The sequence below is a fragment of the Procambarus clarkii genome, chromosome 21, assembly GCF_040958095.1.
Source record: "Procambarus clarkii isolate CNS0578487 chromosome 21, FALCON_Pclarkii_2.0, whole genome shotgun sequence".
NCBI lineage: Eukaryota > Metazoa > Arthropoda > Malacostraca > Decapoda > Cambaridae > Procambarus > Procambarus clarkii.
The window spans coordinates 41557077-41584097 of NC_091170.1; the positions used below are offsets into that span (position 1 = coordinate 41557077).

General features: G+C 47.2%; 1 protein-coding gene across 1 annotated transcript in view; it reads left to right on the top strand.

Moving 5' to 3' along the window:
• LOC123760700 (protein bric-a-brac 2) overlaps positions 1-27021 on the top strand; it is a 302081-nt gene that overhangs the window by 21628 nt on the left and 253432 nt on the right. The window contains exon 2 of the mRNA XM_069328350.1: positions 1353-1400. Within this exon, the coding sequence (XP_069184451.1) occupies positions 1353-1400 (48 nt within the window). The remainder of the gene's footprint in view (positions 1-1352; positions 1401-27021) is intronic.

Genomic DNA, 27021 nt, shown 5'->3' on the forward strand with positions numbered 1-27021 from the left:
ATATATATATATATATATATATATATATACACACACACGGGTATGTAATTCATACGCGCCAGTGGGTGCCACTTATCAAATTATGAAGAGAACGGGGCACTAATACGCAATCAGGGAATCCATAATAAATTTTGTATTTGTATTGCTTAACAGATCCTTTGTTCAAATATGGTTATAAATAAAAGATTGCAATGAAAGGCTAAAAGTTGTGAAACCCCCAGAGCTCCTCCCAGGATCCCGACGAGATCAGGAAGCTGGCAGCTTCTCTCCTTGTCTCAATGAGCTCCGAGCTCAATTCTTTAAGAACAACTTCTGGTGCCTCTTCCCCCTGGGGGCCAAAAGTCTCTTGATTCTAGTCGTAAACTAAGTTGTACTGCTGGTCCAGTCAGTCCCTTACAGTTATTGAACTTGTCTACTTCAGTAAGGTCAGCGGGTCCAACAGGTTGATACGGTAGGGTGTTGTGGACAAATGTTGCACATGCATGGTTGCATAGTATTAACGCTCGAGGGAATTTGAGATACACATAGCTAATGGCAGTAATGGGGGTGTAACACCGCAAGGGGGAGGCGACACTGGCAGCGGTATACCCACATTCCCTTCACACTCATTCCTTCTCTTCGCTCTAAACATAATTCCAGGCAAATTATATTGATTGTGGCACTCCGAGAAGTGCTTTGTGGCACCTCCCAGTATTACTTTGCGGCGAATCGTTTTACTCTGCAAGAATGTAGAGTGGTTTACCAGGCAGTAAAGTGGACTGTGGTTCTCTATAAGAATGTGGAGTGTTTGGCCCCTCAAGATTGTAGATTGTGGCACTCCACCAAGAGTAGGCCTATTCCATGTGGCAACTCCCAATTATGTGGAAATTAACAGCCTCTAAGGATGGAGATTGTTTTAGCCTACTCCCAATGAGTGAAGATTGTAGCATACCAACCAAAAATTGTAGAACATTCTCAGAATGTGTATTATATCACTCCAAAGGAAAATGGACTAAGATCATTCGAATATTATCCGGTAATTATTCTTGTCAAAAAATGATGGCTGCTTCATAAAGTACCACGAAATCATAGACTCCTGTCATTTCATATTTTGATATCGCGAGTTAGGCTTACATTATATTATTATTTTACCGTTAATATTATGTTGCCACTTATTTTTATCCCTTTTATTTACTGTTGTCTTGACTTTTATTGATTTGGTCAAAAAAATTTTCATTACCATTACTTTCACTACTTTAGTTTATTATTTTGCAGTTATTGTTTTGATTATTAGTATTGCCAATAATATAGTGTTTAATATTTAAGCTTCACAGTTATCAAATTAACTGATTTTTATTATTTTTGTGTTATAGGTGATAAATTCCATGAGGTTCTCTCCAGGACACGAGGCTGTCTTTAATGTAAGTCACTCCTCTTTCTCAGAGACTCCTTACTAGAATATATAAATATCTAGCTTTAAGTCTTGCATGTAGTTGCTACTTAATAACTGCAGGATGGAGGCTGGGGCTTGGGGTACTGCATAGGGTCTTGGAGGCTGGGGCTTGGGGTACTGTATAGGGTCTTGGAGGCTGGGGCTTGGGGTACTGCATAGGGTCTGTGAGGCTGGGGCTTGGGGTACTGCATTGGGTCTTGGAGGCTGGGGCTTTGGGTACAGTATGGGGGTCAGTGAGGCTGGGGGGTGGCAAGAAGCACAGAATTCGCCAGCAGGCAGATATTAGAACAGCACACAAAGACGTGTGCTTGCTTGCTCCTTCAAGGAAAATGTACTATACGAGTTTTAGTATAGCGAAAGGTGGCCCTCTGATGGTTGTTGGTGGTGGCCCTCTGATGGTTGTTGGTGGTGGCCCTCGGGTGGTTGTTGGTGGTGGCCCTCGGGTGGTTGTTGGTGGTGGCCCTCGGGTGGTTGTTGGTGGTGGCCCTCGGATGGTTGTAGCACTCATCTCAAGGTTATCAACGAAATAACGAGTGATGGCCAGGTTGCGTTGGGGGTGTGAAGGTGTGTGTGTGTGCAGGACTGGGGGTCTGGTGTGGGGTGTGAGGGGCAGGGGTTTGGGTACCATGGGGGAGGAGGTGCCCGGGAAAGGGGAGGAGGTCATTCTCCTGTACTCTACTGCATCTCAACAGGCACAGATCATTCACAAGATCCTGCTTGTTATTCGTTGTCAGGAAGGGAGGGCGGGGGTGTTTTTCAACCCCCCCTCTCCACCCCCCCCCTCCACCACCCCCTCCTCCACCACCCCCTCCACCACCCCCCCTCCACCACCCCTCCACCCCCCCCCTCCACCCCACCTCCACCCCCCCTCCACCCCCCATCCACCCCCCCCCCTCCACCCACCCCCCTCCACCCCCACCACCCCCCCTCCACCCCCCCCGCCCCCCCCCAACCCCCCCCCCAACCCCCACCACCCCCACCACCCCCACCACCCCCACCACCCCCACCACCCCCACCCCCCCCACCCCCCCCCCCCAACACACACACACACACACACACACACACATACATATATATATACCAGGGGGCCTGGTGGATAGCGCGCAGGACTCGCAATTCTGTGGCGCGGGTTCGATTCCCGCACCAGGCAGAAACAAATGCGCAAATTTTTTTTCACCCTGAATACCCCTGTTACCGAGCAGTAAATAGGTACCTGGGAGTTAGTCAGCTGTCATGGGCTGCTTCCTGGTGTGTGTGTGTGTGTGTGTGTGTGTGTGTGTGTGTGTGTGTGTGTGTGTGTGTGTGTGTGTGTGTGTGTGTGTGTGGTGTGAAAAAAAATAGTAAACAGTTGATTGACGGTTGAGAGGCGGGCCGAAAGAGCAAAGCTCAACCCCCGCAAACACAACTAGGTGAACACACACACACACACACACACACACACACGTACACACACACACACACGTACACACACACACACACACACACACACACACACACACACACACACACACACACACACACACACACACATACACACACACACACACACACACACACATACACACACACACACATACACACACACACACACACACATACACACACACATACACACACACATACACACACACATACACACACACATACACACACACATACACACACACATATATATATATATATATATATATATATATATATATATATATATATATATATATATATATATATATATATATATAATAATTTCTCTACCTCATGCCCCTCCCCCCACTTGCTTTGAAACTTCCCAACCCCCTCCCTTTGTGGCACTCGCCGCCCCCCCCCACCCCCCACCGGTTGGCATCTCCAAGGTAAAACATTTGGCTCTGCTTGCTTGTGAGCGGGAGGAGGAGGAGGTGGTGCTACTGCTTGTCCGGCCGCCCGCCCTGCCTCTGCCTTTATAAGTAGCACTGGCGCTGTTAAATTGAAATCTTTCTCAAGAGGGCCTCGCCTTACACGCTTACGTTCTCTTTTTAGACAACAAAAAGGCTATATTTGTTAGGTGTTAAGTCAGTGGGAGAGTTTGTGCAAGGTGTCAGTAGTGGGTGGGGGACGGGGGGGGGGGGTTATGAGAGGGAGGGCTGGCAGTGTGGTGGAGACTATGAGGGAGGACAGGCGGTGTGGTGGAGACTATGAGGGAGGACAGGCGGTGTGGTGGAGACTATGAGGGAGGACAGGCGGTGTGGTGGAGACTATGAGGGAGGACAGGCAGTGTGGTGGAGACTATGAGGGAGGACAGGCAGTGTGGTGGAGACTATGAGGGAGGACAGGCAGTGTGGTGGAGACTATGAGGGAGGACAGGCGGTGTGGTGGAGACTATGAGGGAGGACAGGCGGTGTGGTGGAGACTATGAGGGAGGACAGGCGGTGTGGTGGAGACTATGAGGGAGGACAGGCAGTGTGGTGGAGACTATGAGGGAGGACAGGCAGTGTGGTGGAGACTATGAGGGAGGACAGGCGGTGTGGTGGAGACTATGAGGGAGGACAGGCGGTGTGGTGGAGACTATGAGGGAGGACAGGCGGTGTGGTGGAGCAGAGTGGTTAATTTTGTTGACAAGGAATGAGGTCTTGGCTCAAGGGTTTCTTGAGGTTATCGCCTGCTTGAGCGTTCCCCATTATTTTGGGGTCCCGCCCGGACGTGGCCTTCATATATAATAAATATATATAATATAATATATATTATTATATATATAATATATATATTATATATATATATATAATATATATATTATATATATAATATATATAATATATATAATATATATATATATATATATATATATATATATATAATATTATATATATATTATAATTACCGGTGGTGCCCGGGTCTCTGTCCGTCTCAGAACATATAGTATACTCACCTAGGAAAGGCCATGTTAGTTTACTACTGTAACATTGATACAACGCTGCAGCAACATTGTGGTTACGATATGTGCAGTTTTCTTAACACATTGAGGTACATGTACATTTGTGCAGGTGCTCTGGAGTAGGTATACTAAGGAGGTATATTCCACGTGACGCTATAACGTCCCCGTCTCGCAGGATGGTTGGTCGTGGAAGGCCAGGTGGTGGTAATCAGGTAGTCTCCACTCGCAAATGTTGGGTTAATGATTTTTTTTATTAATACATTAGGTACATGTGCATTAGTGCAGCTACCCTAGACTATATGAAGTGAGGTACAGTGTGTCAAAAAAGCTAACTACGTGATGCTAAAAAATCCCCATCACACAGGATTGTTAGTCATAAAGAGGCATGTGATAGGCACTACTTCCGAAACACTTTTGAAAAGTCTCCGGGAAGCGAATCCCTTGTTGAAGACTATAGAAGTCGTTCGTAGTCGTAGAAGAAGCCAGTTATACTGAAAGAGGGTCATGGGAGGGGAGGGGGTTGGCCCCGACCCTCCCTATGACACTCCCCACACAATCACACATCATCTTGCAAAGCCGCGTGAGGCAAACCGCAAGTGTCTGTCCTCCAACCGATATTCTATTATTATGTCCTCCAACAAACAGATATTCTATTTTATAGATAAAGATGTCAATATTTTTTTTTCCACTTAATGTAAGCCTCGGTTTTCTTCCGCTGCAGAGCAGAAATGAACGAATACTAAATTTGTTAACTTGTCTGAGGTGACAGGTCCTGTGTTTCTGTCTCCTCCTGCTCTAAATTTCTTGCAAGGTTTATAGGCATCACTGTGAGGTATGACGTCCACATCTCACGTATTTTACCGTCCCACGTGGAAATCCACTGCGTCGTGGGGCATTGTCCTAGATACTTGCAGGTAGAGGAGGTCTCCAGCCTCTTGGGTACAATCTCTAGTTCTAGATGATTCTGCTAGTGATTTTCAGTTTCGAAAGCGGGTGGGATGAGCGCGCACTCACACACCTCTTGCGTGTGTGTGTGTGTGTGTTTGTGTTTATAGGGCCCCAAGTTATATGGGCCCCCATATACCTCGCGAGGTAAATGGGGCCTCGCGGCTGAGTGGACAGCGCTCGGGGGTCGTAGTCCTAAGAGCTCGGGTTCGATTCCCGGACGAGGCAGAAACAAATGGGTAGAATTTAGTTTATTTCACGCAGATTACTCCTGTTCCCCTAGAAGTAAATAGGTACCTGGGAGTTAGACGGCTGCTACGGGCTGCTTCCTGGGGATGTGTGCGCGTGTGTTTGAGAGAAACATGTAGACATATAGAAAAAATAGATTGGTTAGAAAGGCGGGGGTCCAAGAGCTAATAGCTCGATTCTGCGGATACAAATAATAAATACACTTTATTTAAAATACTTATACGTAAGGTAATTACAGGTTATTTAATGTATTTCAATGGACCTTAAATATACCGTCCCTTCCATACCATATGACAGCGGTGACAAGACAGCGCAGACCAGAAGGGCGGCACACAGTGAACACTGTCTGCCAGAAACACCCAAAGTAGACATAAGTCACCTGAACCCATTATAAGCCTCTGTAACCCTCTCCTCCACCGCCCACGGGATGGGTATGGGGTGCATAATAAACAAATTGAATTAAATTGACCCAGACACACAAGATTGCGTCAATACCATACTCGAAATTGGCGAGGGTAAGTTTCCTTACCCTACTAGTAAGGTAAGGAAATTTACCTTACTAGTAGGGTAAGGCTTGCCACAGGCAATGGGAAGAGGGGGGGGGGAGCTCCCAGGTTACTGGCTGGTGTCAGGAACTCCATACTCCTGTACAAACCTTGTATTTACCACGTGTTCGTTCCAGGGATTAATGTCCTGGCGGCCCGGTTTCTGACTAGGCCTTCTGGTTGGTGGTCTGGTCAACCAGGGTGTTGGATGCCGGAGTTTACCTAGTTCTCTCTCTTTTTTTAATACTTTCAGAAGTTGGTTGGTCATGCCCCTTATCTTTAGAGAGAGTTGACAACTCTTGGGTAACTCATAGGGTGAAGGGCCTTTATGACTCAGAATCTATGACACAGCTGAGCCATAGATGTAAGAAAACATTTCTTTAACCTAAGTGGTGTGTGAAAGGGGAATGAACTAGTGAAGAGGGTAAAAGTTTCCAACCCTGTCCACGATTTTTACAATGAATATCAAAGGGCGACATCGGGTGAGGAATCATCGCATCAGACCACCGACGGCTGCAAAGGCGGGATGCAAGAGCTGAAGCTCGATTGTGTAGACGCAGATCGGTGAGTGCAGGCAGGAGCACACAGCGTTCACGTCACAGGGTGAGGGGGTACGCGCACGCACGCACGCGCACACTCACTCACTCACTCACTCACTCACTCACTCACTCACTCACTCACTCACTCACTCACTCACTCACTCACTCACTCACTCACTCTGCATTAGGAAGTGATGTGGTGGAGGCTGACTCCATACACAGTTTCAAGTGTAGATATGATAGAGCCCAATAGGCTCAGGTACCTGTACACCTGTTGACTGATGGTTGAGAGGCGAGACCAAAGAGCTAGAGCTCAACCCCCGCAAGCACAATTAGGTGAGTACACACACACACACACACACACACACACACACACACACACACACACACACACACACACACACACACACACAGCTCACCAAGCAAGCACGAGGGTTTGTTGCCAAAATGTGATCTGGCTGCTGCTTGCCTCAGACGCTGGTAAATCCTTCCCACGCTCCCTCACCTCATCTTTCCTCCCTTCCTTGTCTACCTTTCCCTTCACCACCCTTACCTTATTCCTCGTCTTCACACCCCGTACTCATCTGCCAGTGTACCTTTCACCCCCCCCATCTCTCCCCCTATGGCCTCCACAACTCCATGTTCGCGTACACAAAAATGCGGAAGCTATTGTTTACCTGTGTAAGCTAACCATCTCACACTACCCCAAAGTCGGACGGAAGAGAGAGTAAAGCTATGGAGAGGAAATAGAGCAAAAATAACTATGAAAAGATAGTCATAGACAAGTACAGATGCGCTGTTACTTCAACAATAGGTAGCGGGCGCACTTGCTAAGTGCGGTGTCCGCTGAGAGCACTTTGTCGGCGCACTTGCTTAATGCGGTGTCCGCTGAGAGCACTTTGTCGGCGCACTTGGTTAATGCGGTGTCCGCTGAGAGCACTTTGTCGGCGCACTTGGTTAATGCGGTGTCCGCTGAGAGCACTTTGTCAGCGCACTTGGTTAATGCGGTGTCCGCTGAGAGCACTTTGTCGGCGCACTTGGTTAATGCGGTGTCCGCTGAGAGCACTTTGTCAGCGCACTTGGTTAATGCGGTGTCCGCTGAGAGCACTTTGTCGGCGCACTTGGTTAATGCGGTGTCCGCTGAGAGCACTTTGTCGGCGCACTTGGTTAATGCGGTGTCCGCTGAGAGCACTTTGTCGGCGCACTTGCTAAGTGTGGTGTCAGCTGAGAGCACATTGTCGGCGCACTTGCTAAGATAACTTTGGTGGCTGAGAGCTGGGTAGTTAATGGTTAACTGCCTATTAGATTGGTATTTGAATGCAATTTTGTTTGGTGGGAGTGTGCGCGTGTGGATTTGGTTCAAGTTTTGGGTCAAACGTTCCTGTGCTGAACATATAAGTTTTCTGCTGACCTCAGTGGCGCCGACTGTGGCACTCTACTAAATGTGCTTATACGGTCGGGTTCTACAGCATCCATTTACACCCCAGCGTTACTCGTCCGTCACTGTGGCGTTACTCGTCCGTCACTGTGGCGTTACTCGTCCGTCACTGTGGCGTTACTCGTCCGTCACTGTGGCGTTACTCGTCCGTCACTGTGGCGTTGCTCGTCCGTCACTGTGGCGTTGCTCGTCCGTCACTGTGGCGTTGCTCGTCCGTCACTGTGGCGTTGCTCGTCCGTCACTGTGGCGTTGCTCGTCCGTCACTGTGGCGTTGCTCGTCCGTCACTGTGGCGTTGCTCGTCCGTCACTGTGGCGTTGCTCGTCCGTCACTGTGGCGTTGCTCGTCCGTCACTGTGGCGTTGCTCGTCCGTCACTGTGGCGCCGCTCGTCCGTCACTGTGGCGTTGCTCGTCCGTCACTGTGGCGCCGCTCGTCCGTCACTGTGGCGCCGCTCGTCCGTCACTGTGGCGCTATTCGTCCGTTCTACCGTGCTTCTCGTCAGTTTTTTCCGCCCGTTTATCCCTCCCGTTTGCTTTTGCCAAGCACTTGGGCTTGACGGTAGAGCGACGGTCTCGCTTCATGCAGGTCGACGTTCAGTCCCCGACCGTCCAAGAGTTTAGGCACCATTCCTTCCGCCCGTCCCATCCCAAATCCTTATCCTGACCCTTTTCAAGTGCTATACAGTCGTCATAGCTTGGCGCTTTCCCCTGATAGTTCCCTTCCTTTCTCGTTTTTTTTTTTTTATCCCATTTAGTGTCGGACCAATACTTTTGTTGGGGCCGTCGTTCTGTCGCACCTGTCTCTCCACTTTCCCAGCTTTGTACATCTCTCCGTACCTCTAACGCACTGTCTGTGCTTCCAACACGCGCGCACTGTTCTTGTAACACACTGTTCTTGTAATGCACTATCCATGTGTCCGCAGTCATGTGTCCGCAGTCATGTGTCCGCAGCCATGTGTCCGCAGCCATGTGTCACGTTATCACGTTGTACGTGTTGGGGCGTCTATGTTCGTCTCATTTCCCGTCCTTCCATAGAGTTTTCCTCCTTCCATAACAACATTCTTCCCTCCGTGCAGTAGAGGCCACTAGACTGTAACTAGAGTGTGGGAATACGGCACAAGTAGGGAGGATGCAGGCGTCGTAATACACCACCTGGCAAATTGGTTCATCCTCCTGAGGGTCGGGCAGGTGGCTGGAGCCGTTGACACTACGCATTTTATGAGAGTACACAATATAGAGGAGTCGACAAACCTCCAAAATGATGTAAATTGCGTCTTCCAGGAAGGCCACTTGTTTAAAGAAGACAAGACAAGTTCCAGCTCCTGCGCTATGGTGAAAACGAAAATAATAAAAAAATGGGGAAAATCAAAATGGAAACAACATAAAATGCGGTCAAATCACGCTAAAATAAAGAAAATAGCAATATACAACCTTTGGGAGTAATCATGTCGGAAGGCATTACTTCTATAAAGAAAACAATCAAAGTAGCTATCACAAGTACAAAAAAAAAAGTGTTTGGATGTTAGGGAGCCTTTAAAGTATAGTTCTCTTTAGGGTGGAATAATATTGCACACTAACAAGCCCTTTCAGAGCTGAAAACAAAACTGCTAACCTGGAGACCGTGCTGAGATCGTTTACATAATAATTTACACGTGGAAAATATTACAGGGACTGCATGGTTCTAAATCTGCACACGTGAGAGATCAGGAAGCATGGCAGGAAGTGCAAAATAGCCCCATTGATAAGCAGAGGTGCAACAGATACGCTGAGAGTGAATTCAAGCAGACTGAAGGCCTAACACTTTTCAACACTCTCCCTCTACACATAAGAGGCACAACTAGCCAACCCCTCGCGGTGTAATTTATTATTATTAACATCTTTATTGACTTAATTACAATTTTGCCTAATCTGAGGATTTCGATTAAGTTTTATTAAAGTGAGGATAATGCTGGTATTCACTGTCGCGCAGGACAGAGCACCATACACAAGACAATAGGTCTAAACTGTAGGCAGAAGCACATATACAGCGGTGTTAGAGAGAACTTGATAACCACCATCTAAGGACACCTGATCAACCGGACTGTGATTCATACGTCAGATTGCGAAAAACGGCGACTAACAGCATGACTGACCAGACCGTGGGAGACGATACCGCCTGTGCCCCCCCCATCCTCCTATTTTGGTAGTACTTATAGTAACAATGAGGACCATAGTATATATACCGACATACAACGAAAGTAGATATTGGCACTATTGAGTTGGACATGCCGGGGAAACTATTTTCTACTTATGTTGCAAAGACCTATTAAACTAGTCCAACCTTCCTACGATATACACGATATCTGAGGCCTAATATAGTACATATGTGTGCTATACTACGCCTAGGAATATTTAAGTTTGTTTTTTAGCTTCATTTTTCCGACTCTATACAGTGAATAGCACAAAGTTCTACTATCTAATTGCTTAGAACGGCAATCTTTGTACTACGGTGCACATAGTTACAGAAACTATTATCTAAACAGGAGAATGGGTTGGCCTCTCACAATGACTGGGTTCCTGTCAGTCTACGTGTCCATGTTTGTAGACTTGTCTCGTGGAGGCGCTGTTGCAGGCGGTTAAGCTTTGGATTAGTTCAACAGTGTAGAATTACTATGGATATGGAAAATGCATGAATGCTCCTCCTGCCTCTGCTACTGCCTCTGCTACTTTCTTCAGCTGCTGCTCATCCCACTCATCAAATCATTTGACTGCTGTTTAACCTTTCTCTCTCGGCTACTCCCTTACACTTAATTTTGGTTCTTATCTACTCCCAAGGACCACAATTTTCTTTTCATTTTATTCTCCTCTTCACTCTACCTAACGACCAACGTCACTTTCCCCCCAACGGGCGGAGAGTTGGGCTGGGCGTTACGGGCGGAGAGTTGGGCTGGGTGTTACGGGCGGAGAGTTGGGCTGGGCGTTACGGGCGGAGAGTTGGGCTGGGCGTTACGGGCGGAGAGTTGGGCTGGGCGTTACGGGCGGAGAGTTGGGCTGGACGTTACGGGCGGAGAGTTGGGCTGGGTGTTACGGGCGGAGAGTTGGGCTGGGTGTTACGGGCGGAGAGTTGGGCTGGGCGTTACGGGCGGAGAGTTGGGCTGGGCGTTACGGGCGGAGAGTTGGGCTGGGCGTTACGGGCGGAGAGTTGGGCTGGGCGTTACGGGCGGAGAGTTGGGCTGGGCGTTACGGGCGGAGAGTTGGGCTGGGCGTTACGGGTGGAGAGTTGGGCTGGGCGTTACGGGCGGAGGGCTGGCAGCAGCAGCAGCGGGCGGAGGACGGATACACCACCAGCTCGGTGGGTCTGGCAGGAGATTCTTCTTATTGTATCACGGCTAACGGATCAGTTTCAATTGGTTTAGCATTGTTGATATGAACATCCATCGTGGGGTGTCAGCCGCCGTTGTATTCGATTGTGGATAACGTTAGCGCTATCGAGTTTGGATACGGAAAGAGGCTTCCAATTTGGGTACGGAAAGAGGCTTCCAATTTGGGTACGGAAAGAGGCTTCCAATTTGGGTGCGGAAAGAGGCTTCCAATTTGGGTGCGGAAAGAGGCTTCCAATTTGGGTGCGGAAAGAGGCTTCCAATTTGGGTACGGAAAGAGGCTTCCAATTTGGGTACGGAAAGAGGCTTCCAATTTGGGTACGGAAAGAGGCTTCCAATTTGGGTACGGAAAGAGGCTTCCAATTTGGGTACGGAAAGAGGCTTCCAATTTGGGTACGGAAAGAGGCTTCCAATTTGGGTACGGAAAGAGGCTTCCAATTTGGGTACGGAAAGAGGCTTCCAATTTGGGTACGGAAAGAGGCTTCCAATTTGGGTACGGAAAGAGGCTTCCAATTTGGGTACGGAAAGAGGCTTCCAATTTGGGTACGGAAAGAGGCTTCCAATTTGGGTACGGAAAGAGGCTTCCAATTTGGGTACGGAAAGAGGCTTCCAATTTGGGTACGGAAAGAGGCTTCCAATTTGGGTACGGAAAGAGGCTTCCAATTTGGGTACGGAAAGAGGCTTCCAATTTGGATACGGAAAGAGGCTTCCAATTTGGATACGGAAAGAGGCTTTCAATTTGGATACGGAAAGAGGCTTCCAATTTGGATACGGAAAGAGGCTTCCAAGTTGGATACGGAAAGAGGCTTCCAATTTGGGTACGGAAAGAGGCTTCCAATTTGGGTACGGAAAGAGGCTTCCAATTTGGATACGGAAAGAGGCTTCCAATTTGGATACGGAAAGAGGCTTCCAATTTGGATACGGAAAGAGGCTTCCAATTTGGATACGGAAAGAGGCTTCCAATTTGGATACGGAAAGAGGCTTCCAATTTGGATACGGAAAGAGGCTTCCAATTTGGGTACGGAAAGAGGCTTCCAATTTGGGTACGGAAAGAGGCTTCCAATTTGGATACGGAAAGAGGCTTCCAATTTGGATACGGAAAGAGGCTTCCAATTTGGATACGGAAAGAGGCTTCCAATTTGGATACGGAAAGAGGCTTTCAATTTGGATACGGAAAGAGGCTTCCAATTTGGATACGGAAAGAGGCTTCCAATTTGGATACGGAAAGAGGCTTCCAATTTGGATACGGAAAGAGGCTTCCAATTTGGATACGGAAAGAGGCTTTCAATTTGGATACGGAAAGAGGCTTTCAATTTGGATACGGAAAGAGGCTTCCGATTTGGATACGGAAAGAGGCTTCCAATTTGGATACGGAAAGAGGCTTCCAATTTGGATACGGAAAGAGGCTTCCAATTTGGATACGGAAAGAGGCTTCCAATTTGGATACGGAAAGAGGCTTTCAATTTGGATACGGAAAGAGGCTTCCAATTTGGATACGGAAAGAGGCTTCCAATTTGGATACGGAAAGAGGCTTCCAATTTGGATACGGAAAGAGGCTTTCAATTTGGATACGGAAAGAGGCTTCCGATTTGGATACGGAAAGAGGCTTCCAATTTGGATACGGAAAGAGGCTTCCAATTTGGATACGGAAAGAGGCTTCCAATTTGGATACGGAAAGAGGCTTCCAATTTGGATACGGAAAGAGGCTTTCAATTTGGATACGGAAAGAGGCTTCCAATTTGGATACGGAAAGAGGCTTCCAATTTGGATACGGAAAGAGGCTTCCAATTTGGATACGGAAAGAGGCTTTCAATTTGGATACGGAAAGAGGCTTCCGATTTGGATACGGAAAGAGGCTTCCAATTTGGATACGGAAAGAGGCTTCCAATTTGTATACAGATTCATAATTCTCTTTCAAAGCGAGCACATTTTTTTGAGCTGGAATGAGACAGATTTGTTAATTTTATAAGTAAAATGTTTGTATTTTATTTCATTTGCTTTTGCGGACATAATTGGTTCTGAAAGTATACAAATTAAATATATATATATATATATATATATATATATATATATATATATATATATATATATATATATATATATATATGTCGTACCTAGTAGCCAGAACACACTTCTCGGCCTACTATGCAACGCCCCGATTTGCCTAATAAGCCAAGTTTTCCTAAATATATTTTCTCTAATTTTTTTCTTATGAAATTATAAAGCTACCTATTTCATTATGTATGAGGTAAATTTTTGTTTATTGGAGTTAAAATTAACGTAGATATATGACCGAACCTAACCAACCCTACCTAACCTAACCTAACCTATCTTTATAGGTTAGGTTAGGTTAGGTAGCCAAAAAAGTTAGGTTAGGTAGTCGAAAAACAATTAATTCATGAAAACTTGGCTTATTAGGCAAATTGGGCCTTGCATAGTAGGCTGAGAAGTGCGTTCTGGCTACTAGGTACGACATATATATATATATATATATATATATATATATATATATATATATATATATATATATATATATATATATATATATATATATATTAGTGTATTTGTTATTTCCTAGTTAGGCTACATTGAATTAAATCGTACTTTAGTTACTTAAAAGCCATATTTTGCTTAAGATTTTATATATACTTAAGTGCGCTAATTACTGCCGCATTAACCTTCTTATGAGGTACAAAATTAAGAGGCATATGCTGTAGAAAAGGTCTTAAGCTTTAGAATTAGGGACATCTGTTTTATAATTAGGAATTTCTTCCATAAAATTGGAGATACTTGCTTTAGAATATATAAAGATTTTAATATTTCTGTTGTGCTTGTGGGAAGGAGCATGGTGACTTGATCAAAGAACCACATTATCGCAGGAGGTTGCAAATGCGTCAAACAGCTGACGCGCACAAAGCGCATGGATTTTGCATCTGTGAATGTATTTACCGGCGTACCGTATATGTTTTTATCACATAATATGCGTTTTACAGGAGTTGGATAAATGTCAACAATGATACTGATAAATGTGAGTATATGTGCAGATATTTCCGTGAAGTAGCGTGGCGGAGGGCGTTTTGTAGGGAAAACACAGAGTGCGTTGTGAGCTTCTTTGGGGATGTATCCTCTTCCTGGATACAGAAGAGGCGATGTTAGCAACATTGCTTTTGCACGCCCACAGTTGTTCGTCCCCCCCCCCCACCACACACACACACACACACACACACACACACACACACACACACACACACACACACACACACACACACACACACACACACACACACACACACACACACACACTCTCACACTCTCACACTCACACTCACACTCACACTCACACTCACACTCTCTCTCTCTCTCTCTCTCTCTCTCTCTCTCTCTCTCTCTCTCTCTCTCTCTCTCTCTCTCTCTCTCTCTCTCTCTCTCTCTCTCTCTCTCTTTCTCTTTTCCGATAAGGCAGAGAGTCTTTCTGCCTCCCGGCCCCTCCCTAAACAGGGAATGTCTTCCTGTCCAACCTTAATCACCAAGCTAATCTAACCATGTTGCGTTTATTCCTGCTCTTTGGTTGCTTGCAGCTTCTGATTGCAACCACTGAGCGCAGCTAGCGCTTTGTCCTTTTCTATGAAGGCATGGAGGAGTCCCGATTCTGATCAGATTATGGGATCTGACCTGTTACCCCTCCAGGTGCGCATAGCGCCCGACCTCCTATTACCACCAGGATACAAATAGCGTGCCAATCACGTAGCGTACATGGCTGTGTCGGGAGGGGTCGTGGGCCTGGTAGCTCCGCTGATGCTGTGTCATGCCATTATTGCCCTTATGGACCACGAACTGTTTGTTGTTAAGTGGAACAGAGGTGTTGGCAGTAGGTGGGGGGACCTTCGCCCTTATGACCGAGTGATAGCAAGGGTCAGAGTTCTTCTTTCCACCTCCCCACCCCCCTTCTTTCCACTACCCTCCCCCTACCCACCGCCGAAGCCTTCAAATGGTTTGTAAACAGTGGTATCACCTTACCCAGCTCGTGTTTGGAGTACCAACTGCTCTGTGTGGTACTGTGTTGCTCTGTCTTAATGCCAGATGATGCTGTAGCTTCTGTTGTTGATACTGGTTAATGCTGTGACTTTTGTTTATGCTGTTGCGTATTCTGGTTTATACTCTACCGTGGTGGTGGTGTTTGCTGGTTAATGTTCTGGCTTGTTGCTGTTGCTCAAGACGTTTGCGTTGTATACTGGTTAATGCTGCTTGTGTATACTGGTTAATGTTGTTGCTTATGCTGGTTGCTGCTACTGTTTGTTTATAATGACTGGGTTAACACGGTTAACTATCGACGCGGTTCTTGATGTTAATATTGGTGTTGCCGTGGAAATTGTACATGCGTAAGATTGCCGATTAGTTAATGTGAGTGTTGTCCTGGGCTTGGGAAGAGCAGCAGCTTCCAGAACCCTAGGCAGGTATACCCCAGGGTATACTCAAGGGTATTCTCCAGGGGGAATACTCCAGGGGAGGTACTCCAGGCGTAGTAGTGATACCTGGTATCAGATGGATTTTTGGCCTGACCTCTTGCAGGAACGTGTCTATTTTTCTTGAAGTCCACCTTCGTTCCGGCCTTCTTGTTGCTGTGTGCAGTTTGCACGAAGGATTCCTGCATTATTTCCTATGCTTGCTAGGAAGGTATTGAATTGTCGCGGAGCTCATTGTGTTCACACAGTGTTCTCTGATTGTGGCTGTGTCAACTGTAGGTTGTTAGGTGGTTGACAGGACTGTGGCTTGTTAGGGTGGTACAGCTTTTACCCGCTGCTGACTTAACAAATGCGTATATTATGTGCACCGGGGCTGGCGAGTGAAAAAAACAACACAAAACTTGACACGGCGTTGTGTTGCTTAAAGGAATTTAAAACATACTGCCTTGAATTTGTAAGTAAACTAACACCTTTGTTACTCAATCTCTTCATCGTGCAACAATATTGACTAACAAAAAATATTCTTGCATTTTGCAGCAAGTTTTTTTTTTGTGTGTGTAAATGTTTGTTTCCAATAAGACCTTTTCATGTACTGGTAACATTGTTCCCGGTACTGTGACGATGGCTGCGAGAGAGGAGGTGAGGCGAGGGCGTGGAAGTGTGTGTGTTCTATATTATAATTAGGGAGAGAGGGAGGGAGGTAGGGTGGCGTCGTGTGAAGTCAAATATTATGCCCAGGCCCCAGGGTGTTTTTTGTCAATATTTATGCTGCTCCGAGCTGTTTCTTGTCCGAGCCAAAGGGCTCATTAATCATGCCCTTTTATTTCTCTGTTCCATTGTTCTCAGTGACAACTTGGTCTCACTCGCTTGCCTCTGCCTCCTTGCCAATTGCCTCCCTGCCAACCTGCTAACCTCGTCTCCCTGCCATCCTGCCTGCCTCCAAACTGGCCTCCCTGTCAGTTTACTAGCTTGCCTGCCAACCTTTTTTTTTCATAGGCTGCCGTTTTACTCATTTCACTGCCTCTTGCCTGCCGCCTCCCCTGTCTGCCATTCCTCCCCTGCCTGCCGTCCAACACCTTTCTGTTGACTCCCTTCCCTACCTATTGTTTACCTCCAGCCCATGCTCATACATAGGCTACCTGTCTATTAGCCAATCCTTATGTAGCCTACTTATCTCTTAGCCAGCCCCTATGTATGCCACCTGCCTCTTAGCTTGCCCCAGTTTAGGTCACTTGCCTCCTAGCCAACCCCCTTCCGCACTTCTGGTGTTCCTAGTCCCAGTCACCTCTTATGTTTGCTTATCTACCTTCTTGCTTAAGACTTGTGGTGCGCTATTTCACTTTATCTGTAGGCTCTCTGTTTGATGTGCGTTTTTTGTTCACTCGTATACCTGAAACTTCACTGATGTGTAGGTAAGAAAAGTAACGTGGCTTTGCGCGCTGTTGGATACTAGGCCGTCAGGGCGGGGCCTGTTATACCTTATGGACCCCTTCTTCCCCCAATCCTCACTACATCTTTTTTTATGTTAACCAGACATTCTTCTGCTCTGGTTAACATAGCCACCATTCGTCTGCTTTTCTGCTTATTAAATTTGGTGCTGTTTTGGTGAAAGCCATCTACATGCTAGTTCGTCCTCGTCGTTACTTACAATTTAATTAATTCCTGTTTTCTTACTGATGATGCTAAAAAGGACGGGCTGCACTTTTGTTAGGGAGGTATCCAATATACGATCTTGCTTTGGTAAACAGTTTACACACTACCATCATTTCCTATCAGTTTTGCATCGGTCCAGGGAGGATTGTATGAGAGTCGGTCCTTAACTGTTCGCCTCTGTTCATCCAGTAGTAATTGGGAACCTGGTTGTTAACCGATTGACGGGTCGTGTTACAAGGAAAAACTAGTAGGGTGTAAGGCTTACCATGAGCTATGGGAAGGGAAAGCTCTCAACCTGCTACCAGGACCCGGATTCACGAAGCAGTTACGCAAGTACTTACGAACGTGTACATCTTTCCTCAATCTTTGACGTCTTTGGTAACATTTATTAAACAGTTAACAAGCATGAAAACTTGCCAATCAACTGTTGTTATTGTTATAAACAGCCTCCTGGTGCTTCGGAACTCTTTAACTGTTTAATAATTGTAAACAAAGCCGCCAAAAATTGAGAAAAGATGTACAGGTTCGTAAGTGCTTGTGTAACTGCTTCGTGAATTTGGCCCAGGAGTCATGAGTCGTCCGCTCTTGTACCCGCCTGTATAAGAAAAACAAAACCGGTACAATAGGGTAATAAATTTTTACCTGTAATAATTAAACCAGAATTAGCTGTGCAGAAGCCGATTCTTGCGTTAGTCAATAAACCGGGAATGCAGTCTGCAATTTGCATGATATCCGGGGTTTTCATTCATCTTTCAGTAATCCGGAAGGAAATCCGTTCTCTCTGCATTCACCAGCAATTAAAAAAATTGTAATGACAAATAGGCCTAGTAATTCGGGAATCTGTTCTGGCGTATGCTAGTAGCCCAGGAATCCAATCATGCAAGGAGGAAATCCGTTCCGATATATACTGTTAATCCAGGAATCCATTTTGGTTTTCCTAATAATCCAGGAGTCTTTTTCTGGCATCATTTACGAATAATCCGGGAATCTGTACACGTAGAGTGGCAATCCGCTCTGGTATATAACAAAAATAAACAACTTAGTGGCCTGATCGCTCGCTCGTAATAGCGATGTTCGTGTATGCGTGACTTCGTGTATGCGTGCAGGCGTGACTTCGTCTGTGTGTACCCACCTAGTTGTGCTTGCGGGGGTTGAACTCTGGCTCTTTGGTCCCGGCTCTCAACTGTCAATCAACTGGTGTATAGATTCTTGAGCCTACTGGGCTCTGTCATATCTACATTTGAAACTGTGTATGGAGTCAGCCTCCACCACATTACTGCCTAGTGCATTCCATCTGTTAACTACTCTTGACATTGTGCGTTTGTGCCAGTGAGCGTGCATGCAGTTGCGTGCGTGCCGGCGTGCGTGCGTGTGCTTGTGAATAATGATGAGGGACGCGGATGGCGGGTATCGGCAGCTACATCTGCTGGTCCTCGCCCGCTCCACCGGTAATGTCGTATGGATATTTAATTTGCTTTTTAGGTTTATTATTTAATGGGTAAATTTGATGACTGATGGGTGACGTGGGGGGGGGGGAATGTTTGGTTGTCGTCGGGAGTGACGGAGAGTGGTTTTGTCGTTGCTGCATTGTGTCGTTGTCGAGTGTGAGGTGTATTATGTGTGTTTATGTACTGTCATTCAGGTTCTCCCTATATATATATATATATATATATATATATATATATAATATATATATTATATATATATATATATATATATATATATATATATATAATATATATATTATATATATATATATATATATATAATATATATTATATATATATATATATATATATATATATATATATATATAATATATATATATATATATATATATATATATATATATATATATATATATATATATATATATATAAAATATAATTAGTATATTAGTATATTTTGGTAGCAGTCTTTCCATCAATTACCATCAACAGTGAAAAGAAACGTAAGAAAGATCGAGAAAATTCGCGTTAGAATTATTAATCTTACTTTTTCGGTCATATTTAATAATATATATAATAATTTTATAATTTTTATAACATCTTAAAAATTTATTTTCAACCTCTCCACTCTTATTTATTTTTTGGTGAAAGTTGCAACTGTTGCAGGCATTGGTTTGAGCAATCCGATTCGGGGATTATTTTTCTTTCGATGACGCACTGGCGAGTCGTATGTAAATGATTATTCCAGATGATTTTAATATATTTGTTAATTAAATTGCATATGCATAAGTCATTCTTTTATTTCCAGTTGAAGTGACGGGGAGTCTTAATTGGAATATTATTATTATTGTCGCAATAATTATTATTATTTGGTCATCAATATCTGTGAAGAAAAGTTACGGGTGTGCGGAGCGAGGCAGACTAGCAAGGTCGTTGTTTGCAATTGGTCGCGCTTTGCAATTCGTTGGTGTTTGCATTGGTCGCTGTTTATATCGGTGGTAGGGCAAATCGAGTGCCATCATGGTGCCATCTTTAATTCACGGTGTTTGGAGCGCTTTAGTTATGAATGGTCTATTGAAAAATATTCACCATATCGGGGATATTATTTTTGGTGTATACTAAACTGCCTGTACAGACCCGCCCCCACTACACTGCCAGCGATGTTGGTACACAGACCCGACCCCACTACACTGCCAGCGATGTTGGTACACAGACCCGCCCCCCACTACACTGCCAGCGATGTTGGTACACAGACCCGCCCCCCACTACACTGCCAGCGATGTTGGTACACAGACCCGCCCCCACTACACTGCCAGCGATGTTGGTACACAGACCCGCCCCCCACTACACTGCCAGCGATGTTGGTACACAGACCCGCCCCCCACTACACTGCCAGCGATGTTGGTACACAGACCCGCCCCCCACTACACTGCCAGCGATGTTGGTACACAGACCCGCCCCCACTACACTGCCAGCGATGTTGGTAAACAGACCCGCCCCCCCCACTACACTGCCAGCGATGTTGGTACACAGACCCGCCCCCCACTACACTGCCAGCGATGTTGGTACACAGACCCGACCCCATTACACTGCCAGCGATGTTGGTACACAGACCCGACCCCACTACACTGCCAGCGATGTTGGTACACAGACCCGACCCCCCCCCCCACTACACTGCCAGCGATGTTGGTACACAGACCCGACCCCCCCCCCACTACACTGCCAGCGATTTTGGTACACAGACCCGACCCCCCACTACACTGCCAGCGATGTTGGTACACAGACCCGACCCCACTACACTGCCAGCGATGTTGGTACACAGACCCGACCCCCCCCCCCCCACTACACTGCCAGCGATGTTGGTACACAGACCCGACCCCCCACTACACTGCCAGCGATGTTGGTACACAGACCCGACCCCACTACACTGCCAGCGATGTTGGTACACAGACCCGACCCCCCCCCCCCCACTACACTGCCAGCGATGTTGGTACACAGACCCGACCCCCCCCCCCACTACACTGCCAGCGATGTTGGTACACAGACCCCCCCCCACTACACTGCCAGCGATGTTGGTACACAGACCCGACCCCCCACTACACTGCCAGCGATGTTGGTACACAGACCCGACCCCCCACTACACTGCCAGCGATGTTGGTGGTACACAGACCCGCCCCCCCCCCCCCTACAATGCCAGCGATGTTGGTGGTACACAGACCCGCCCCCCCACTACACTGCCAGCGATGTTGGTGGTACACAGACCCGCCCCCCACTACACTGCCAGCGATGTTGGTGGGACACAGACCCGCCCCCCACTACACTGCCAGCGATGTTGGTGGTACACAGACCCGCCCCCCACTACACTGCCAGCGATGTTGGTGGTACACAGACCCGCCCCCCACTACACTGCCAGCGATGTTGGTGGTACACAGACCGACCCCCACTACACTGCCAGCGATGTTGGTACACAGACCGACCCCCCACTACACTGCCAGCGATGTTGGTACACAGACCGACCCCCCACTACACTGCCAGCGATGTTGGTGGTACACAGACCCGCCCCCCACTACACTGCCAGCGATGTTGGTACACAGACCGACCCCCCACTACACTGCCAGCGATGTTGGTACACAGATGTTAGTTACATTTTCTCCTCGGGTTTGTTTCCCATTTAAATAGTTTGTCGAAATGCCGAAGTTAATTTTTGTTTAAGGTTTTTACTTTATGGAGATTACCCGGGGGTGTACTGTCTGTCCTAATGGTCGGTGCTTGTGAGGTGGGTAGGGGGTAAAAATGGGAGGGGGTGGAAGAGGTAAGGGGTTAGTGTGGGAGGTCGAGTGGTGGGGGAACCTAGGTAGGAGGGGTGAGTGGGGGCAGTGTCTTGGGGGCTGCCTTGCATGGCAATCTGACCGGAAGCATGGCACATCGGCCCGTGAAATTCACTTCCATGGCAATGTTGCCACGGTTGTGGGCAGAAGGGGTAGGGGGGAAAGGGGGGAGAAGGTGGAGGGGAGGTGTATAGAAAGGGGATATTTTGCATGTATGATTAGTAGTTAAATATATTGCTAACATCGTGTACAAAATAATAACGAAATTTGACTTGTATCGTCCTAGTGAAATTATGGCAAGGAGGCATAGTCGCCGTCAGCGCTGTGCAACCTGCTCTCGCACAATACAGCACATATATGACTTACTGCTTATTCACTATTTCACTTATTTATAAGTGAAATATGTGACATATGGCCAAGGCATAGGCACTAACTTTTTCTCGGTTTTATTAAACAATAGAGATTTTATACAAAATTTGACTATCCTGAGTTACTGTACAATTTATTTAAATATTTTAGTTTTGTTTTATTATTTTTATAAAACTGTAATATCAATAAATGCATAGGTTCAGTACTAATTGTAATATCTTAACATACTAAGAAGGTTAGGTTAGGTTGTGGTTTTCTATTCAGCTTTTCAATGTAAACTCAAATATTGACAATAAATTAGTGTGTCACATATGCACTTATTCATAAGCAAGATATTGACTATAAGCAAGTGCGAGAACGGGTTGCGTAGCCAGAGTACTGAGGGAGTATCACAGGTGGTGAGGACTGCGTGCGGTGACGCCCATAGTGATGGTGACTTGTGTACGTGTCAGGTAGACTGTGATGGTGACTTGTGCACGTGCCAGGTAGACTGTGATGGTGACTTGTGCACGTGCCAGGTAGACTGTGATGGTGACTTGTGCACGCGCCAGGTAGACTGTGATGGTGACTTGTGCATGTGCCAGGTAGACTGTGATGGTGACTTGTGCACGTGCCAGGTAGACTGTGATGGTGACTTGTGCACGTGCCAGGTAGACTGTGATGGTGACTTGTGCACGTGCCAGGTAGACTGTGATGGTGACTTGTGCACGTGTCAGGTAGACTGTGATGGTGACTTGTGCACGCGCCAGGTAGACTGTGATGGTGACTTGTGCACGTGCCAGGTAGACTGTGATGGTGACTTGTGCACGTGCCAGGTAGACTGTGATGGTGACTTGTGCACGCGCCAGGTGGACTGTGATGGTGACTTGTGCACGTGCCAGGTAGACTGTGATGGTGACTTGTGCACGTGCCAGGTAGACTGTGATGGTGACTTGTGCACGCGCCAGGTAGACTGTGATGGTGACTTGTGCACGAGCTTGGTCATTTTAAGCTGTCGATGGCATACCAGTGATGATACACTTCAAGACACAAGTTCTCTTTAGTTCAACAGTGGAATATTGTTGAACAATATTCCACCCCATTCAAAGCTGGAGAAATTGCTGACCTGGAGAGCGTGCAAAGATCCTTTACTGCTAGAATCCACTCAGTAAAACATCTACAATTTTAGGACAGAGTAAGAGTTTTAAATTTGTATTTTCTAACAGCCCAGGCGACAGATGCATAATAATTTACACCTGGAAAATATTAGAGGGACTGGTTCTAAATCTGCACATGGAAATAACATCACATGAGACCAGAAGGCATGGCAGGTGTGTAGAATACCCCCGTTGAAGAGCAGAGGTGCAATAGGTACTCTTTGAGGGAGAACTCTATCAGCATCAGAGGCCCGAGACTGTTAAACACACTCCCGCTACGCATAAGAGGCATAACTGGCTGACCTATCAAGGTATTCAAGCGATAAGCACCTCCAAAAGATACCTGATCAGCAGGTTATGCTTCATGCGACAGGCTACAGGCAGCCGCGTCCAACAGCCTGGTTGACCAGGGGCCAGATTCACGAAGCAGTTACGCAAGCACTTACGAATCTGTACATCTTTCCTCAATTTTTGGCGAATTTGTTTACAATTATTAAACAGTCAATGAGCTCCGAAGCACCAGGAGGCTGTTTATAACAATAACAACAGTTGATTAGGAAGTTTTCATGCTTGTAAACTGTTTAATAAATATAACCAAAGTCATCAAAGATTGAGGAAAGATGTACACGTTCGTAAGTGCTTGCGTAACTGCTTCGTGAATTAGGCCCCAAACCACCAACCAGGAGGCAGCAACGAAGATCCCTTAAATCTCCACAACATGCCATGGCCTACGGCGGTGGGGAGGGGAGGGGGTGGGTGCTAGGTGACGACGATAACCAACTCGGTGACGATGACGACGACCTATGACGCAAGGCCAGAAACACGTCGTCGTGCCTCGTTAACGTGTATACATGTTATGGGAATTTAGTTCCGCTTCGGGTCCGTAAATTTTATGTCCGTGTTAAATTTCCAGGTAACCCCTTGGCGGGTTTACCTGGCTGTCACTTGTGGCCGCCCTGACGGACCTGACGCTCAGGTTTAGCTGACAGTTGTAGACCTTTTATCCGTATTGCCCTTTTCTCCAACCGTGTGTGACGTCATCATAACCCCCATAATTTTATTTCGACTTTGGCTTTAGATTCTACTGGCGTCTTGACCTGACCTGACCAGTGAGCACATGCATCACCAGTACTGGCCTGGCTCAAGTCCTTGTGACCTTGGCTGTTTTCGCCTCGGACCTGACCTCTCTTAGCCTACTCAGCTGGATTCCCATAGCCTCCTATTCATTGTTCCCCCTTCACTCCTGCCCCCCCCCCCCCCACCCTCTCGTTCTTTTGTTCCCCTTCTGCGCTTGACCTTTTCCGCTCCTCCTCTACATTTGTTTTTCCCATCTTCACCTCTTCCCCCCTAAACTCTTTCTCGACATTACTTCTCTAACTTTTTTTTTGTCTCACCTTTCCACTTTGTCTATCCTCGCTCTATTTTCCCCTTTTCTAATTTGCACCTTCGCTCTCTCCCTCTCTCCTCATGCCGCCTTTATTGTTGTGCTCTATCCATTCTCCCACCCTCATTGGGCCTCCCTCTATTATTCCCTCCTTTTTTTATCTTCCGCTGTTCTTCCCTTCCCCTGTCTATAAAGTCCTCTCCCTCCCTCCTTCCTTCCAACCTTCCTATATCTCCCTAATGTATATATATCCCTCCCTCATCTCTCACTCCCACCTTTTCCCCCGCTCCCACCTTTTCCCCCGCTCCCACCTTTTCCCCCGCTCCCACCCCTTTGAACTCCTCCCCCTTGTCTTCTCCTCCTGCGCCGTCCCCCTGCCTCTCCCCTCGGCAGGAGAGGAACCAGGTAGCGTGGTGGAGGCAGTACGAGGCATGATGCACACCGGCGGTATTGACACCATCCAGCGGGCCTTCCACCCAGCCCAGCGTCCCGGTTCCTCTATTATTCAACTCTGTCCATTGACTTGTAAATTATCCGGGTCTATTTGCGACTAATTGGCACCTAAAGTTGAGACAAATATTGTACATATCTTTATGTGAGACTTTGGCCAAGCACATTGGTAAATATTTCTGACGACACGATTTGCTCTTGTGTCGAGGTGGACAGCCGGGCTGTTAAATATTGGCGGCATGGGCTTTCTCATTGTCCTGTTGGCACACACTCTTGTTTGGTTTTTGTCTTAGTCTCTCTCTCTCTGTCGCTTGCTCTCTCTCTCTCTCTGTCGCTCTCTCTTGCTCTCTCTGTCGCTCTCTCTTGCTCTCTCTGTCGCTCTCTCTTGCTCTCTCTTGTCGCTCTCTCTTGCTCTCTCTTGTCGCTCTCTCTTGCTCTCTCTCTTGCTCTCTCTCTTGCTCTCTCTCTTGCTCTCTCTCTTGCTCTCTCTGTCGCTCTCTCTTGCTCTCTCTGTCGCTCTCTCTGTTGCTCTCTCTTGCTCTCTCTGTCGCTCTCTCTTGCTCTCTCTGTCGCTCTCTCTTGTCGCTCTCTCTTGCTCTCTCTTGCTCTCTCTCTTGCTCTCTCTCTTGCTCTCTCTCTTGCTCTCTCTCTTGCTCTCTCTCTTGCTCTCTCTCTTGCTCTCTCTGTCGCTCTCTCTTGCTCTCTCTGTCGCTCTCTCTGTCGCTCTCTCTTGCTCTCTCTGTCGCTCTCTCTGTCGCTCTCTCTTGCTCTCTCTGTCGCTCTCTCTTGCTCTCTCTTGTCGCTCTCTCTTGCTCTCTCTTGTCGCTCTCTCTTGCTCTCTCTCTTGCTCTCTCTCTTGCTCTCTCTGTCGCTCTCTCTTGCTCTCTCTGTCGCTCTCTCTGTTGCTCTCTCTTGCTCTCTCTGTCGCTCTCTCTTGCTCTCTCTGTCGCTCTCTCTTGCTCTCTCTGTCGCTCTCTCTTGCTCTCTCTGTCGCTCTCTCTTGCTCTCTCTGTCGCTCTCTCTTGTCGCTCTCTCTTGCTCTCTCTTGTCGCTCTCTCTTGCTCTCTCTCTTGTTCTCTCTCTTGCTCTCTCTCTTGCTCTCTCTCTTGCTCTCTCTGTCGCTCTCTCTGTCGCTCTCTCTTGCTCTCTCTCTCGCTGTCTCTCTCGCTCTCTGTCTCTGCGTGCGCGCGCGCGCTTCTGATTCTCACTGTCTAGTTTGCTTGTTGATCAGTGGCTTCCTTTGTTAGAGCTGTGTCGCCGACTCTGTGGTAGTTAGTCCCTGTGTGGAGGGGGGAGGGGGGGGGGGGGTGTTGTGGTGATGGGGCTGGTGTGTTGTGTTGGTGATTGTCTTGCTCTTACCGCCGCCTTAGTTGTTCTTGTTTGTTGTGCACACCTTGTAGTGTTGACTTGATTTATTGTTGATATTTACCTGGTCGCTGACGTGAAGTTTTGTGGAGTTTGTGCTGCTCGATTTGTCCTTGTTGTTTGTTGTTGTTGTTGATGTCACTTTGGGTGAGAGTTTGTGTGCCACTGTGATGGTTGCCGTTCTTATCTCCCTACAACCTTCATGACGACTCGGCTTGCTCCTCTCAACTCCTCGCCACCTGCCTCGCTCAGAAAGCAAAGAAAAAAACACAAAATTGAGCGCCGCTCACCCTATACTCCCCCAACCCACAGACACCCCCCACAGCGCCGCCCACCATACATTCCCCCCACCCACAGCGCCGCCCACCCTACACTCCTCCCACTCACAGGCCCCCCACAGCGCCGCCCACCCTACACTCCCCCCCCCCCACCCACAGCGCCGCCCACCCTACACTCCCCCCCCCACCCACAGCGCCGCCCACCCTACACTCCCCCCCCCCACCCACAGC